General features: G+C 40.4%; 1 protein-coding gene across 1 annotated transcript in view; it reads right to left on the bottom strand.

The window, feature by feature from the left end:
• Nucleotides 1-11,814, bottom strand: part of adgrd2 (adhesion G protein-coupled receptor D2) — a 72,127-nt gene extending 60,313 nt beyond the window's left edge. The window contains exons 1-7 of the mRNA XM_088336824.1: nt 11,479-11,814; nt 11,286-11,343; nt 10,962-11,201; nt 10,253-10,876; nt 7,193-7,315; nt 5,423-5,517; nt 3,790-4,077 (exon numbers count right to left, since the gene is read on the bottom strand). Coding sequence (XP_088192950.1) covers nt 3,790-4,077; nt 5,423-5,517; nt 7,193-7,315; nt 10,253-10,876; nt 10,962-11,201; nt 11,286-11,343; nt 11,479-11,523 — 1,473 coding nt within the window. The 5' untranslated portion in view covers nt 11,524-11,814. The remainder of the gene's footprint in view (nt 1-3,789; nt 4,078-5,422; nt 5,518-7,192; nt 7,316-10,252; nt 10,877-10,961; nt 11,202-11,285; nt 11,344-11,478) is intronic.
• Between the last annotated feature and the right edge of the window lie 3,730 nt (nt 11,815-15,544).

Here is a 15,544-nt window from a genome sequence, read left to right as displayed (position 1 = left end):
AGAAACAAAAATGAATAAACCTGACATTGGTATTTCAAGACTCAAGAGATTTAAGATTCATGATTGTCTTTATTGTCAATATATAACATAAAAATATCAATAATCTTGGCAACCCCTATGTACAATGTTGCTAAAAATAAGTTTAGAAACTAGAATGCAATATTAATAAATCAAACATGTATATACATAAAGGAAAATACTTTGTAAATATATTCTGTGTTGTATATGTGTAAAAAGTCAGTTGTGCTGTGGCTCATGACCTATAATTTATTGTGTTGCAGTTAGCGGCAATGATATTGTACCAGAATCTAAAGCATAAATAATCCAATTCTGCACAAAAAAAATGCATTGGTATCTATTCTTTAGTTGAAATGTTGGTTATATATTGCTCATGATCATCTATTTTTCCTGTGCTAGGGCAGTGGCAGAAGCTCAATATTAATAATCTATTACTTGAAGGGCACTTGCAACCAGGGTTGGGTAGGGTTACTTTAACTTGATTACTTTCAATTACTTTTGGATTACTCCAATACCAAATATGCTAATAAAAGACAAAAGAAACTAAATATGAATGAAATTACTAAATTTTGTGCAGGCTTGGGGAGTAACGGAATACATGGAACGGAAAAAATGATGTTGGCAAGCTGTTTGGATTTATTTTCATTTTGTTTCTGTCACATTTTTTGTTAGTTTTGCCGGAGATCAAAGAGATCAAAGCCAGGAGAGAAAGCTTACCACGTGTTGTGAGTCATCATTTTATTCATATTTAGTTTATTTTGTCTTTTATTTGCATATTTGGTATTGGAGTAATCCAAAAGTAATTGAAAGTAATCCAGTTAAAGTAACCCTACCCAATCCTGCTTGTAACCCCCGTTGAAGAATAGGCTGGAATATAATTAGCGAAAAATGATTGTTAGTCCCTGTTTCGACAAAGTTTTGTAAGAAAAGACATCAGAGCCATTGTAGACATCATTAACAAGAACCGGTATGTCATGATTACTCATTAGTTTCACCTGTGCCCGCTCATTTGGCGCCAGCCGCTGCGGGCTACCTGATTGGTCCCCCGTACTTTTTAAGCTAAGTCCTTTCACTCGACTATTGTCAGTTCGTCAGCGAACCTCTGTCTCTACAAGGCAAGCACTTTGACTCTGACTCCCGTCCATTCCTGATCTGCCCGTTTGTCTCCGACTACAACCTGTTTTTTGACCCCGACCACGTTTGCTCTCCTGTCCCGGCTTACGACCCGTTTTTGATCCCAACCACGTTTTGCTCTCCTGTCCCGGCTATCGACCTGTTTTTTCCTTCCTCGACACCACGATCTCCCGCTCCAGAAGATCCACTTCTGTATTTCGGAACACGTTCCGGTTCTGTGGGTGGCTTGCTTCCCGCGTCCTGCGTTTCCTCTTTATCTCAATAAACTTGTGGTTAACGTTACGTGATTGGGTCTACCGTAAGTTCTGGCTGTGACACGGTAGCATTTCTTTTGTCATTGCTCGCTGAGGGCAGAGCAGGCAGGAAAGGGTAGACAACGGATAGGACCTGAGATTATTTATAGCAATCGTTAATAGGACATTGTATGGCAAAAACTCAACTCTACCTGTGATTCGCAATGGACGAAAAAGCTGAACTAGACAAGTTTTGGTGAGTTTTGTTTCTGTTTCTTTTTGATGTATTTAAACGTTGCTTTGATGCACTAAGAAAACATTGCTTGTGGTATTAATAAATAATGTCTCTGTTGATTGTATGTTTAAATTGCTAGTTGTCTTGACTAATTTCTGTGTAAATTTACAAATTATTGTAACTAGCTTGGGCTAAGCATAGTCGTCCCTCTCATGTTTCTTGGCACATATCCGAATAGGCCTTGATGTTGTCAAAGTTCAATCTTTAACAGAAGGTTAGTTGTTTGGATCCCTTAACTGCTCAGGTTGTGGGGACACCATTTTCTGTGGTGTGCCTTGGGAAAGTACAACCTGGTGGCACCCATCCCTCTCGAACCAGGGACCTTTCTCCTATTAGAGGAATGTGCTCACAACTGCTCTACAGAAACTCTTTTAACAAAAGACTTAATATTATTCTTTTGTTGGCCATTTTTCAAAGGCCGGTTATTTTTCACATCCAGGAAAATTCCTCGATTCTTTGGACGAGTGGAAATCACTGTGATCCGAGTGGCGAGCTACCCAGACCAGGAATCCATCCAGGATCTGATTCATCATAGAGCCCAGCTTTAAGGTAGCGATAGGAATTGGATACTTCTTTTGATCTTGACTGAAGACACGTGAACTTTGAGAAATCAGCGGTAGCCATTTATTGGGGATTTTGTTTTCTTTGTTTAATTGATGACACTTCTTGTTTTTCTCTTTCTATTTGATGAACCTTCTTGTCCTCCTACTCCATTTTTTTGATGAAACATGAACTGGGTTATTATGTGACGTTATGAATAACCATCCATCCATCCATCCATTATCTGTACCGCTTATCTTCATTAGGGTCGCGGGGCATATGAATAACCTATAGTTTATATTGATAATATCTGTGTACCTGTGTATTATTTGCCCTCATGCAGGTTTTAGATCAGGGGATGGTGTCATAATAGTCTGTGGTTTGCAATAATCTGTGGTCTGTACAGCCCTTCTTGACTCTTTGTGATTAAAGGCTATAAAAATAAACTTGACTTGAAATTTACATTTATGCGTACTGACAGATAGGACAAACTGAAATTAGAGTAGATGACAAGATCAACCGACCGGGTCATCCAATACCTTGAACTAAATATACCGTAAATTCCAGACTATAAGCCGCTACTTTTTTCCCTAACTTTCAACCTTGCGGCTTATTCAGTGATGCGGCCAATTTATGTAATTTTTCTAACGGCTGCCAGCGGCGCTCGAGTGTTGCTACCATTAACTGCCCTGTCAAAGCTATATTATTATTATCAAAGCTTTGAAAACTCTCTCGGTTGTAAATATGTGTAACCCATGTATAATATGTATTTGCAACTGTATATTTTTGTAATGTATTTTTTTGAATTTATCTTAGACACTTATTCTGATATGTTTTGCACGGGTAAACGAAAAATGAGGGGCAGAACAAACGCGGGGTGCCGAGTTTAAGTGGGGACCGCTAAAGGTGAGGGACAGACAAGGAAAGAAGAGGGGGTTAAAAGTTGGTTGAAGAAAAAGGAGTTGTGTGAGTAAATGTGTTCATCTGATATATTTTTCCCACCCTTACCTTTGGAAATATACACTTTTTTTCTTGGATTACTTTCAACGGGACCCGGACTCTGCAGGTCTGCATCAAACTTTAAGTACCGGTATCGTTTTCCGTTCATTTTGCCGGCTGTGACTTTTGGACTGTGGACTTTGATGAAGGACTTTTAGTTTCAATCGCGGGACTTGAAGTCGGGTTTGGGTTAATTTTGTGTTTGTGTTACATGTTTAAATGTGGGCGCATGAGGCTTGTGTATGTACAAAATCGGTTTTCCTCTCAAAATGTGGCGGGTGCGGGCTTATAATCAGGTGCGCTCTATAGTCCGGAATTTACGGTAAGTGTTCTTTTACTATCACTTGTGTTAAAGTTTGTCCATTGTCTTGTTCATTGTTCATTAAATTGCCCGTTTTTGTTCAAATTAATTTTGACTCCGGTGTTTCCTTCATTCATTTTAACACTCATCAAACCTAGAACTAGTCCAGTAGCTTTTTCTTCGCTTGACCTAACAGAGTAGGTGCGACACACTAGTGAAGAGACAGACGACATAAAGGTGCAAAAGCTCCTCAGGCCCATGCATGTTACCTCTTTGATGGCCTGCCATTTGTATGCATTGTCCTGGCTGATGATGCTGTCGGCCACACTGATGAAGTTCTGGCTCAGTTCCCTGGCGCTCTCCTTGCTGTGGTCGGTAGAATTAGAAGGCTGTGGGGAGACATCGGCGGCCAGAGACAGCAGCTGGATGAGGGAAAGCATGTCTGTTGGCTGAAGTCCCTCCTGCTTTGTGTCCTGCACTGCCTGGAAGGACGCGTCCAGCAGGGAGGAAGCTTCGGCCAAGGTGCTCAGTGCCAACGACTGCTGTCCTGCAAAAGCCTGGGAGAGCAGAAACAGAGCTGCTGCTATATTTTTGGGCTTATTTCAAAACAGTATTTCCAGCAAAGGAAACTTAAAAGATTGGGTCTGGGATAATGGTATGTCTGATAGATTTACAAACACAAATGATTTTTATTGGACTTAGTTGTGAAAAAAACTCAACCTTCACCCTGACCTTAAAATAGCTAATCACAACACTTCTTCGATGAGCCAACTCTCCTGTGAATGATCTGAATGAGTATTTTTAAGCTAGTCATTTTTCTTCTCTGGTCTGCCACCTTTGATTGAATAACATCACCAAAATCAATATGAATTAATAAGTCCAAAGGTGTGAAAATTCTCATCTCATCTCATTAGCTGCACCGCTTATCCTCAGTAGGGTCGCGGGGGTGCTGGAGCCCATCCCAGCAATCATCGGGCAGTGGGCAGGGGACACCCTGAACTGGTTGCCAGCCAATCGCCAGGGGACAGAGAATTCGCTCACTCATTCACACCTAGGGACAATTTGGACGGCACCTGAAAATGCATGTCTTTGGAACGTGGGAGGAAACCGGAGTGCCCGGAGGAAACCCACACAAACACGGGGAGAACATACAAACTCCGCACAGTAAGTCCGATAGCTGGATTTGAACCCACACAGGAGGTTCCCAAGACCTTAGAACTGCGCCGCCGTGCTTGAGTGAAAATTATCAAACTAAAAAATACCTTTATTTGTAAAATACTTTACATTCCAACAAAATTTCAAAGTGCTATCTACACTGGAAACAAAAATCGAAATGATAAAACTGAGTTTAAAAGAAGCAGTCCAACTCTAACATATCACAACATATAAAACAACAATTTAAAAATATGGAAATACACAAGTAGACAGGGGCAGCACGGCGGCGCAGTAATTGGCGCATGTGCGGCACAGTTCGAGTCATGGGGACCTCCTGCGTGGGTTAAAATCCAGCTCCAGACTTCCTGTGCGGAGTTTGTATGTTCTCCTTGCGTGGGTTTCCTCCGGGCACTCCGGTTTCCTCCCACATTCCAAAAACATGCATTTCAGGTGAATTGGCCTGTCCAAATTTTCCCCAGGTGTGAATGAGCGAGTGAGTTGTCTGTCCCCGTGTGCCCTGCGATTGGCTGGCAACCAGTTCAGGGTGTCCCCTCCCCACTGCCCGATGATTGCTGGGATGGGCTCCAGCACCCCCGCGACCCTACTGAGGATAAGCGGTGCAGCTAATGAGATGAGATGAGACAAGTAGACAGACAGACAGACAGATAAATAGATAGATAGATAGGCTTTTTAAAGGGTTCCACTTGTAACATTGTTGGAATTGATGAAAATATAAGCGTGGTCTACCTGGCTGTTATTAGAAAGCTTCATCAGATGATTCATAAAGGCAGTGGGCTGAGCGCTTTGGGAGTCACTGATCTGTTTCATCTTCAGGTAGCGTTCTGAGTTAGACACCAACAAGATATACAACACATTTGTTTAGCTACATGCTGAGTAAATAATGCCATTTTTCACGCAATTGTTGACTTAGGTTACAGAACAGAAACTGGAGTCAAAACTGAAATACAAAGCATTTATTGGCTTACTATACATCACTAGGCCAACTTAAAAATACAAATTATATTTGTTTCAAGGGCATTTTATGTAGATGAGTGTATCTTGAATGGGGTTAGTTATACCTTAGGCAGGGTTGGGTAGGATTACTTTAACTTGATTACTTTCAATTACTTTTGGATTACTCCAATACCAAATATGCTAATAAAAGACAAAAGAAACTAAATAGGAATAAAATTACTAAATTTTGTGCAGGCTTGGGGAGTAACGGAATACATGTAATGGCAAAAATGATGTTAGCAAGCTGTTTGGATTTATTTTCATTTTGTTTCTGTCACATTTTATGTTCGTTTTGCCGGAGATCAAAGAGATCAAAGCCAGGAGAGAAAGCTTACCACCTGTTGTGAGTCATAATTTTATTCATATTTAGGTTTTTTTGTCTTTTATTAGCATAATTGGTATTGAAGTAATCCAAAAGTAATTGAAAGTAATCAAGTTAAAGTAACCTTACCCAACCCTGACCTTAGGGTACATGAAGGCAATCCCAGGGGGTATGTGAGATATTCTACAAAACCATTCATAAGAAATATATTAAAGGTGGGGTGTGTTGTTTGAGGTGTCCTTAATACAAAAAAAATTAAAATACTTTCTCTGTTTAGTATGTGTTAACAATGCCCAAATGTGTTCGAAGATTGCTTATGGTTTATTTTACTCTGCGCCTATCTGATGTTATCTTACTTTCATTAGAGCTGTTTGGGGCTGACTACATTAAGTTGGGGAATGGGGGCTGCTGGGAGTGCTGGAGAGTGACGTTATGCTTGTCCCCACAGATTTTTTTTCAAATTCTATTTTCATCAACTGAAAATGGTGAAAGTAGGAAAACGCCTGCTTCTAGTAGAGTCCCAACGCCAACACAAACCCCAAAAGATAAAAAAACAAGAGTTTATTTGAGTGCGTATATGAAATGCATGTACTTGCATGAGCATCATGATTGAGCGGACTGAGGCTGCGATCATAACTTTAAGCCAGACGATGGCAGCAGAGGGCAACAGAGTGTAAAATTCAGTGCAGCTCCTTAAATTAGATAACAAGTGCTGTTTTTTAGTTTTTGTTATGTTTTTTAATCAAAGACGATATGAACGAATTGTCACGTTTTTCAATGCAGCCTTACACTGCCCCCTAGTGTAGTGAAGGTTTGATTAGACTTAAATTAAAAAAAAAATCCCAGATGTCAAACACCCCCTCGCATCTCTTGACGGAGCTAACCATGTCGACTGTTCATTGGCACAGACATTTGACTTTGAGCAATTGTCTAAGACATTTTCACCCCAAAAAATGGCTTTTGCAAGTAATTCATGGTGTTTTGCTCTTTGTTCACTGTGTTTTGAGAAATGGCATACTGTCCCGAGAATGTTTAATCTGATCTGAGAAACGTACTAAAGGAATTAAGAAAAACTATAATGCTTCAGTGAATAAATTACAACCCTTATTAGACCATTAAGACGGAAAATGTATGAATTGATAGTCTTTTTTGACTTTGTAATGGGAAAATAGGAGACGCACCTATGCTACTCATGCAGATAAATGGCTGTGGCTCAGTGCAGTCTTGCAAACTGATGAGTGGATGCTGATCTGACTGGAGCTGCAACGTTCTGCAGCCTTGTAGCGCCATCTGCTGCTGTTTTCCTGCTCACACGTCACACAGAGAAAACAAGCGAGACAAAACAGGGACATTGACAGCGTTCACTAGAAACATGAACATCTGGTTGCAAAAAACCCCACACAAAAACAAACAAAAAGCGAACTAGATTTCTTGAAAATACACTCATGAATTGCAAGTAAAAGAAGAAAAACAGGATTTATTTGCATTATTAATTCTATTCATTCTCATCCCTCTAAATATTATTTCACCATCATTCAATTAACATAAAGATATTTCCAAATATACAGACGATACATTTTGGTAGTCTCTGAAGGCCTTGACATCGGTAGCGGCCGGTTGATGAATAGGTTTATGAGAAAATGAGCGGTCGAGGACTGAAGAGTGCTTTGGAAATCATAATGGTGTTTAAGCTCAATACATTGACCATCTATTTTATTTGCGATCATTTTCCCACCCACGCTCGGACAAAAATTACCTAAGACCTGAATATTGGATGTCTCAAAAGTATTATCTCCGGTATATGCTTTGGAACAGGTCAAGGTCTCTTAAATTTGAAACCTGACCCGGTCTAATCACCAAATCCGAAGCGAGATGGAGCTTGCACTGCTACATGACCTCTCAAATCAACGAACAATTGTTCAAATTGAATGCAGAATGTGACACGTCTTACAGTCACCGTTTACAGGTGAAGACTTTATAACATAGTTATATTGATAAATTAACTCCATTATATTATAGATGTCTGCAAAAACGGTGCAAAGTGCTGAACGGTTTTTAGGCCTGTTTGCGGATTTTGGTGTCTAGTGCTCACTCATTGTCTCTCCTCATACCTGACTGGCAGATGTTTTAGTGCCCCTGCTTATCACCATATTATACAAACCTAGAAACCTGTTTTAGGTGTGCCCCAGGGCTTTATTGTGGGACCCATTTTGTTATTGATGTGTTGTTCCTCCTGGTGTCTAGGTACTAGCTATTTTTAGCTAGTTTTTCGACTACCACTACTCAGTAGTAAATATACATTTTTTATTAACTATAGGTTCAATTGCCACTCAGGGGCTATGCCAATGTGAAAAATGGACAAATGGATGACACCTCCTGGACGAATTACTGTCACCTATCACACTTAACTCAGTAGGTCTCTAAGTAATAAAAACAAATAATTTCCAGTGACGCACAGAGAGGTTTGTGTTTGTTGAGGCACAGTCCAATCTCCAAATAAATAAACATACTGCACAGCTGATTCATCCTTTCGTTGACAAAAATAAACATCTTTTGTTGATAAGGACAAACAACATTTTTCCATGACTACATACAAAGCTAAGCATAGAAAAACTAACTTTTAAAATTGTATTGTCTTGCCCTTACTTGAAAGCCATGCAGCACTCATTTTGAATAAAATCTCATATATTTACTTCCCTGGTATCTTGCTTTGATTTAAAGTCCAATTGTGAAAACTTCAATTTTGAGAAGTAATCCTCCATTTTTGAGATAAATGCCACATGAGATCAGTAAAAACATCAGCAAAATAGGAATCACTGGTCATGGTCTCATTACCGCCCTATCGTCAGACAAGTGACTCTCTGCTGCTGCTCGCTCTTAATATTTGAATGGTAAAATTAAAATTATTCCAATTAAAAGATTAAGTATGAGAGAAATTGAACAGTCAATAGATATACCGTAAATTCCGGACTATTAGCCGCTACTTTTTTCCCAAACTTTCAACCCTGCGGCTTATTCAGTGCTGCGGCCAATTTATGTAATTTTTCTAACAGCTCCCAGCGGCGCTCGAGTACAAAAGGTAAGATTTAGACTGCAACTTTTTAGCTTGTGCACAAATTAAATTAGCGTAGACATATCCTCATCATGCTCATTGCAACAAAAAAGGCACATGACGCATCCTTCACATTAAACGCAATCGAGCAGTCCGCTATTGAAGGAAAGTTTACTTTGCGAGCATGAAGCAATCGTGTTTTTTAATTAGAGAGCGTGGGACAAAATCTCTTTCCCATACTGAAGGAAGACGACTTTGATGACGTCGGTTATAAAGAGGAAGATAAGGACAGTTTACCGTTCTTATTTCAAGCATGGTATGTTTTTTTAACAGAGCTGTTTACTGTGTTGAGAGCGTGTTCCTAGTAGCGTGTTGCTACCCTTCACAGGCAGGGTTTGGGATGAAAGTTATAATATTATTATTAAAGCTTTGAAAACTCTCTCAGTGTACCGTCTTTCTTTGTAAATATGTGTAACCATGTATAATATGTATTTGCAACTGTATATTTTTGTAATGTATTTATTTTAGAAACTTATTCTGATATGTTTTGGACAAGCAAATGAGAAAGAAGGGGTGGAGCAAACGCGGGCTGACGGGAAGTGGAGTAAAGGTGAGACGTGTTTGTGGACGCGGCCGACAATAGTGGATATATATTTTTCCACCCTTACCTTTGGAAATATACACTTTTTTCCTTGGATTACTTTCAATGGGCACCTGGACTCTGCAGGTCTGCATTAAATTTTAAGTACCGGTATCATTTTCCGTTCAATTTGCCGGCTGTGTTTTTTGAACTTAATCGGGTATTGGTTAATTTCGTGTTTGAACTGCGCTTTTCCAATGTGGGCGCATGCGGCTAATATACAGGTGCGGCTTGTGTATGTCCAAAAATCGGTTTTCCTCCCGAAATGTGGTGGGTGAGGCTTATAATCAGGTGCGCTCTATAGTCCGGAATTTACGGTAACCATTTATTGTATTTTTTATTATATTTTTCTATGATGCCTCACCTGCTTATACTGACTGCACGTCACCATCACTTTTTGAATATTAAATGTTTGGACAATTTTCAGATAGTTTTGTTTTCCAAAACTTCAGATAGAGAGATGTTATATTTAAAAAGTATTCAATGTGTCAATGTGACTAATCTTAGTAGTTGATCAAGACTACTAGTTCGTTTGAAATGTGGTCATACCTGGACAAAAAAGAGAAGCCTGGACTTCCTTTACGGCCGGGTGATTGACCAGATGGTCAAGGTTCCATCTGAAAAGCGTGACGTGATTCATGGCTGAACATCCATTCAAAGCACGGATGTGACGGCTTTCCAGAGATATATTCCAAACATTTAGGTCAGTGATATTTCCAAAAAAAGGCTCAGTGAAATTCCCTCCAAATGAGTCTTGGTCCTGCCCCAGAATAAGGATCCCATCAGCGTGGATATCTCTGGAAGCACCGGAATCTGTTCCCATGTCTTTCCTTTCACCATCCACATAGATTTCCCAGAGACTTCTGCTCCACGTGACACAGATGTGATGCCATTCCCCGTCATTAGGAAAATATGCTTTATATGGAAGATGTTTCCCATGGACAATGAGTGCCAAGAGGACCCGCCCCTGCGTGTCACCTTGACCTCGTAGTAGGAATTCATTTGTAAACACGCGGGCAGCATAGGAGAATATGGTGGACACTTCGTTCCAGTCGAGATCCCATTGAACACGAACACATACGCTGACTGAGGAAAGGGCAGGAAAGGGCCTATTGATGCGGGCAAAGCCTTCGTTTGAAGTTTTGGGGAAGTTTAGAGCCGAGAACTTTGAATCTACAGAGAGGCACACAGCAACACTGATTCAGTTTTACGGTTTTGGACAATTTGGTAAGTGGAGTGAACCACTGTGCTCACTTACACTGCTTGGAAAGAGGCAATGGCCTGGTTGGTAATCTGGAGGGATTGCTGATCCAGACACGTGTCTGGTGTCCGGCCTGACGGAGTAACTCCAACGCTCCTTCCCGGACCTCCAAGTGGTCCAAGGTGGCAAGTGAGCCGAACTGACTTCTGCAGGAGCTTTCAGCCTTGGAAAAGTCGAACGAGTCATTGAATAGGACTAAGGCCCAGTAGGAGGATAAGTGAACCAATCTGGACTGTCCTGTTGAGTCAGATTTTTTTTATTTATTAATACGTATGGAGAAAGTTCAAAAGAATGGAGGGTGGTCAAAAAACATAGTCTTACCATGTGAATCGCTCACTCTGTCACTCCCAACATGTGTTGGCTCACTCTCACAGACTACCTACAGGAAAAGACTCAATGTTACTTGTAAATAATGCTTTGCCATCACTTCTTATTGGGAAAATTCATGAAATTCAAAACAATAAGAGAACCATATATTTTTCATAAATGTGTACAACAAACAGAAGCTTATTACCACAACAGAAAACAGTATCAGTCCAGCATGCAAGGTTCCAGTCATCTCTATAAAGGTGTCAAGGTTCAGTTCTAACAAAATCCTTGCCCAACTTGCTCCAGATTTACAAGAGTTGAAGAAAAAAGACTGAATCAAACCAAACAGCAACAAGTTGCTTTAAAGATATCAGGTCCAAGAAAATAAGGCTTGAACCCGTGTTATTCAGCAAAAACTGCCGAATGTCATTCCCTAAGTAATTTGGAAGCAAAATCCACACGTATAAGACAGCTGAAGGTAAATCCATCCAGACTTGTCATCAAGAACCTCTGCCTCTACGTCCAACATATCCAGCAGAGGTCTCACGACTGGACGACAGGAACCAGCAAATCCTGCCGTCTCTAAAGGAGGGACATCTATTCTACCTCGTCCCTCCTTTCTCCTTCCTCACTCCAGACAGCATACCCCTCCTTCTCTTGTACCCTGAAGCCATCTAGCTTTGTTATGCAAATGCATTCATTTTCCCCCCTTCAAAGAACCCTACTTGCGCAAGCAGTGTCAAGCATTTGGCAAAGAGAGTTCATCAAGAACGGCAGGGTAGCGGACATTTTTACCGCATAGCTCCTATTTATTTCTTCTACAGGATTCAAATCAAACACTAAGAACTACTTTTGAGCTTCCTGTTATGGAGATTACTTTTTTTCAGATTGGTATTGATCTGTCAATTGATAATGGATAAATCCCACTGAAAACTTAGTTTTGAAACAGTTTTCTAGAAAGAAAGAAGAAAAAAAAGGAAAGCCTCACCCACCACATTTTAAGAGGATAACCGCTTTTGTACTTACACAAGGCGCACCTGTATATAAGCCGCATGCGCCCACATTAAAACCTCTAACACAATCACAAATATAACCCAAACGCGACTTTGAGTCCCGCGATTGTAACTGAATATGAAGTACACAGTCCAAAAATCACAGCCGTCAAAATGAACGGAAAATGATACCGGTACTTAAGGTTTGATGCAGGCCTGCAGAGTCCGGGTCCTGTTGAAAATAATCCAAGGAAAAAAAATGTATATTTCCAAAGGTAGGGGTGGGAAAAATATATATCCACTTTTGTCCGCTGCGTCCACAAACATGTCTCACCTTTACTCCACTTCCCGTCAGCCCTCATTGTTTTTGCCCCTTCTTTTTGATTCGCCCGTGGAAAACATATCAGAATAAGTCTCTAAAATAAATACATTAAGAAAATATACAGTTGTAAATACATATTACACATGGTTACACATATTTACAAAGAAAGACGGCACACCGAGAGAGTTTTCAAAGCTTTAATAATAATATCATAACTTTCATCCCAAACCGTGCCTGTGAAGGGTAGCAAAACGCTACTAGCAACATGTTCGCAATACAGTAAACGGCTCTATTAAAAAAACATACCGTGCTTGTAGTAATCACTGTAAACTGTCCTCATCTTCCTCCTTATAACTGACATCATCAAAGTCATCTTCCCCAGTATGGGAAAAACGACTATGTCATATAGATGTCGTCCCACGCTCCCTTATCCAAAAACACGCTAGCAACACGCTCGCGAAGTAAAGTTTACGTGCAGTAGCTCTGTTTCCTTCTTTATCGGACTGCTCGGTTGCATTTAGCTTGAAAGCTGCGCCATGTGCCTTTCTTTTTGCAATTTGCATGGTGAGGATATTTCTACGCTAATTTAATTTGTGCACAAGCTAAGAAGTTGCAGTCTTCCTCGGCGCATATATTCCAGCGGTCTAAATCTTACCTTTTGTACTCGAGCGCCGCTGGCGGCTGTTAGAAAAATTACATAAATTGGCCGCATCACTGAATAAGCCGCAGGGTTGAACGTTTGGGAAAAAAGTAGCGGCTTATAGTCCGGAATTTACGGTATATGGTCTACAAATAATGTTTTTCCATTTTTGTTAGTAATTTAGGAGACACCGCTAAAGGGACAGTGTATCAATTCTACTGCTAGCTCTGTTTAATTAGCCTAAGTTGTTCTTGCAGCTTGTGTTGAACCCAATTGTTAGAGTGCCACTAACATTAGACAGTTGCAGATGGTCAATGCAGAGTCCTGTACTCTGCTTCCTTACCTGTTTTGTTAGATAGTCTACCTAACTCATATTTGCAGGAATACTCTCTGGCTCGCTCAATACATTGTCAAGTCAAGTCAAGTCAAGTCAAGTCATGTTTATTTTTATAGCCCTTAATCACAAAGAGTATCAAAGGGCTGCACAGATCAAAGACTATTGCAAACTACAGACTATTTTGACACCATCCCCTTATATTGTCACCATAAAATATAGGTTATTCATATCTTATAGAATAGAAGTTTGTTTTAAGCTTCAATTTCAACATTTCCACTGAGGTTGGAGATCGAATCTCAGCATTCTACAGCACCGGGGCCTGAATGGAGAACGCTCTCGAACCTGCGGATCTCTTCTTGGCTATTGGGATCACGAGTAGACCAGCATTTTCAAAGTGCTGGTTCCTGACCGGAACATAGGGGAAAATTAAATCTGAAACATACGAGGGAGCAAGTCCATGCAGGATTTTGTATACTACCAACAGAACCTTAAAATCACATCTTAAGCTAACAGGGAGCCAATGCAGGTTAGCTAAAATCGGGGTAATGTGGTCAAACTTTCTTGTCTTAGTTAAAAGCCTTGCTGCAGCATTTTGTACTAGCTCAAGGCTCTTGATTTTGGACTTCGGGAGACCGGAGAGTAGTGCATAACAGTTATCGAGACGGGAAGTAACAAACGCGCCATATTCACCACCTGTTTAAGATTATCAAGTGACAGATCACTAAATCGGGAAAAAGTCCCTGGACAGCCACGATGTCACGTGTCTCTAGATTTCAGATCTTTAGTAAGTGATGGGCGGGAGTAGCTCAGGAGGTAGAGCGCTCGTCTTGGGTTAAAGGGATCCCAGTTCGAATCCCGGCTTGTCCGTGTTACATGTCGAAGTGTCCTTGGGTAAGACACTGAACCCCTAATACCCCCAATAAGCAGGTTAGCGCCTTACATGGCTGCAAGGCCGCTGTTGGGAAATGTGGAGCACATTGTAAAGCGCTTTGGGAAGTCATTGACTTGAAAAGCGCTATATAAATGCAGATCATTTCATTTCATTTCATGATGGATTAACATTGTCTTTAGAAATTTCTTCCCGTATGCGTTGAATCTTCTTATTAAAGAAGACCATAAAGTCACGGGCTTAATGGGTAGAACTATCTTAAATAATCTGTTGCCTCTTTAGCGATATTACAGTGTCGAAAAGGATTTGGGGGTTATTCTTTTGTGCCGCAATCACCTTCGAAAAATAGGCTGATTTTGCAGAGGCATTGCACTTTGGGTTTCTACTGTTGCCTGCAGGCAATATGTTTGTGCCCTTTAAAGGTTATTCATAGTTTGGTGGCACCCCTAGAAAAATCACTTTTTTTTTAATCATTGCGGCTGCAACTCCTAGTGGACACCGGATGTGACGAATTAGCATCCATTAAATTTAATTTAAAGTGATTTCATAACTTGTTATCACATTGTACATTGGCTACTACACATGGTTTGATCTAAATACGAATGTATGCAACCTTTGTGACTATGTTGGTACTGTTACACCTGGAAATCTTTATACCAATCTCCTCAGTTTGTGATGCAACAGTCCAAATGAAGCTACCCTGGCTAATATATCAAAAAGGAATCATCTTAAAAGTTGCATTCCCACAATGTTTAAGTAGGCGTGATAAAAACGTTATTCGAAAAAAGTGATGCACTTTAAAGTGATTGTTGTGACAATGTCAATGTAAATTTATTCAATGGTGTTAAAGGCTGACGTGAGGCACGGACCGATTTAAATAAAACTAACCATTAGTATTCCATCTAGTAACCACTTGAAGTTTAAGAAACTAAACAGGGCCCCAGCTCTTTTCTGGCTCATTGAATGCTGGCTCCTTCTTGCACCTCACACTTGGAATGAAACACTTTCTCATTCGGTGCCAAGAATTTCAGGCAGGGGAGAAACAAGCGACTCTAATACTTTCTTTGGAGTGATTCAAAGTCAGTGAAACT

The sequence above is a fragment of the Urocampus carinirostris genome, chromosome 5, assembly GCF_059441175.1.
Source record: "Urocampus carinirostris isolate Australia breed hairy pipefish chromosome 5, RoL_Ucar_1.0, whole genome shotgun sequence".
NCBI classification, from domain to species: Eukaryota; Metazoa; Chordata; class Actinopteri; order Syngnathiformes; family Syngnathidae; genus Urocampus; species Urocampus carinirostris.
This window is presented reverse-complemented; position numbering and strand designations above follow the sequence as displayed.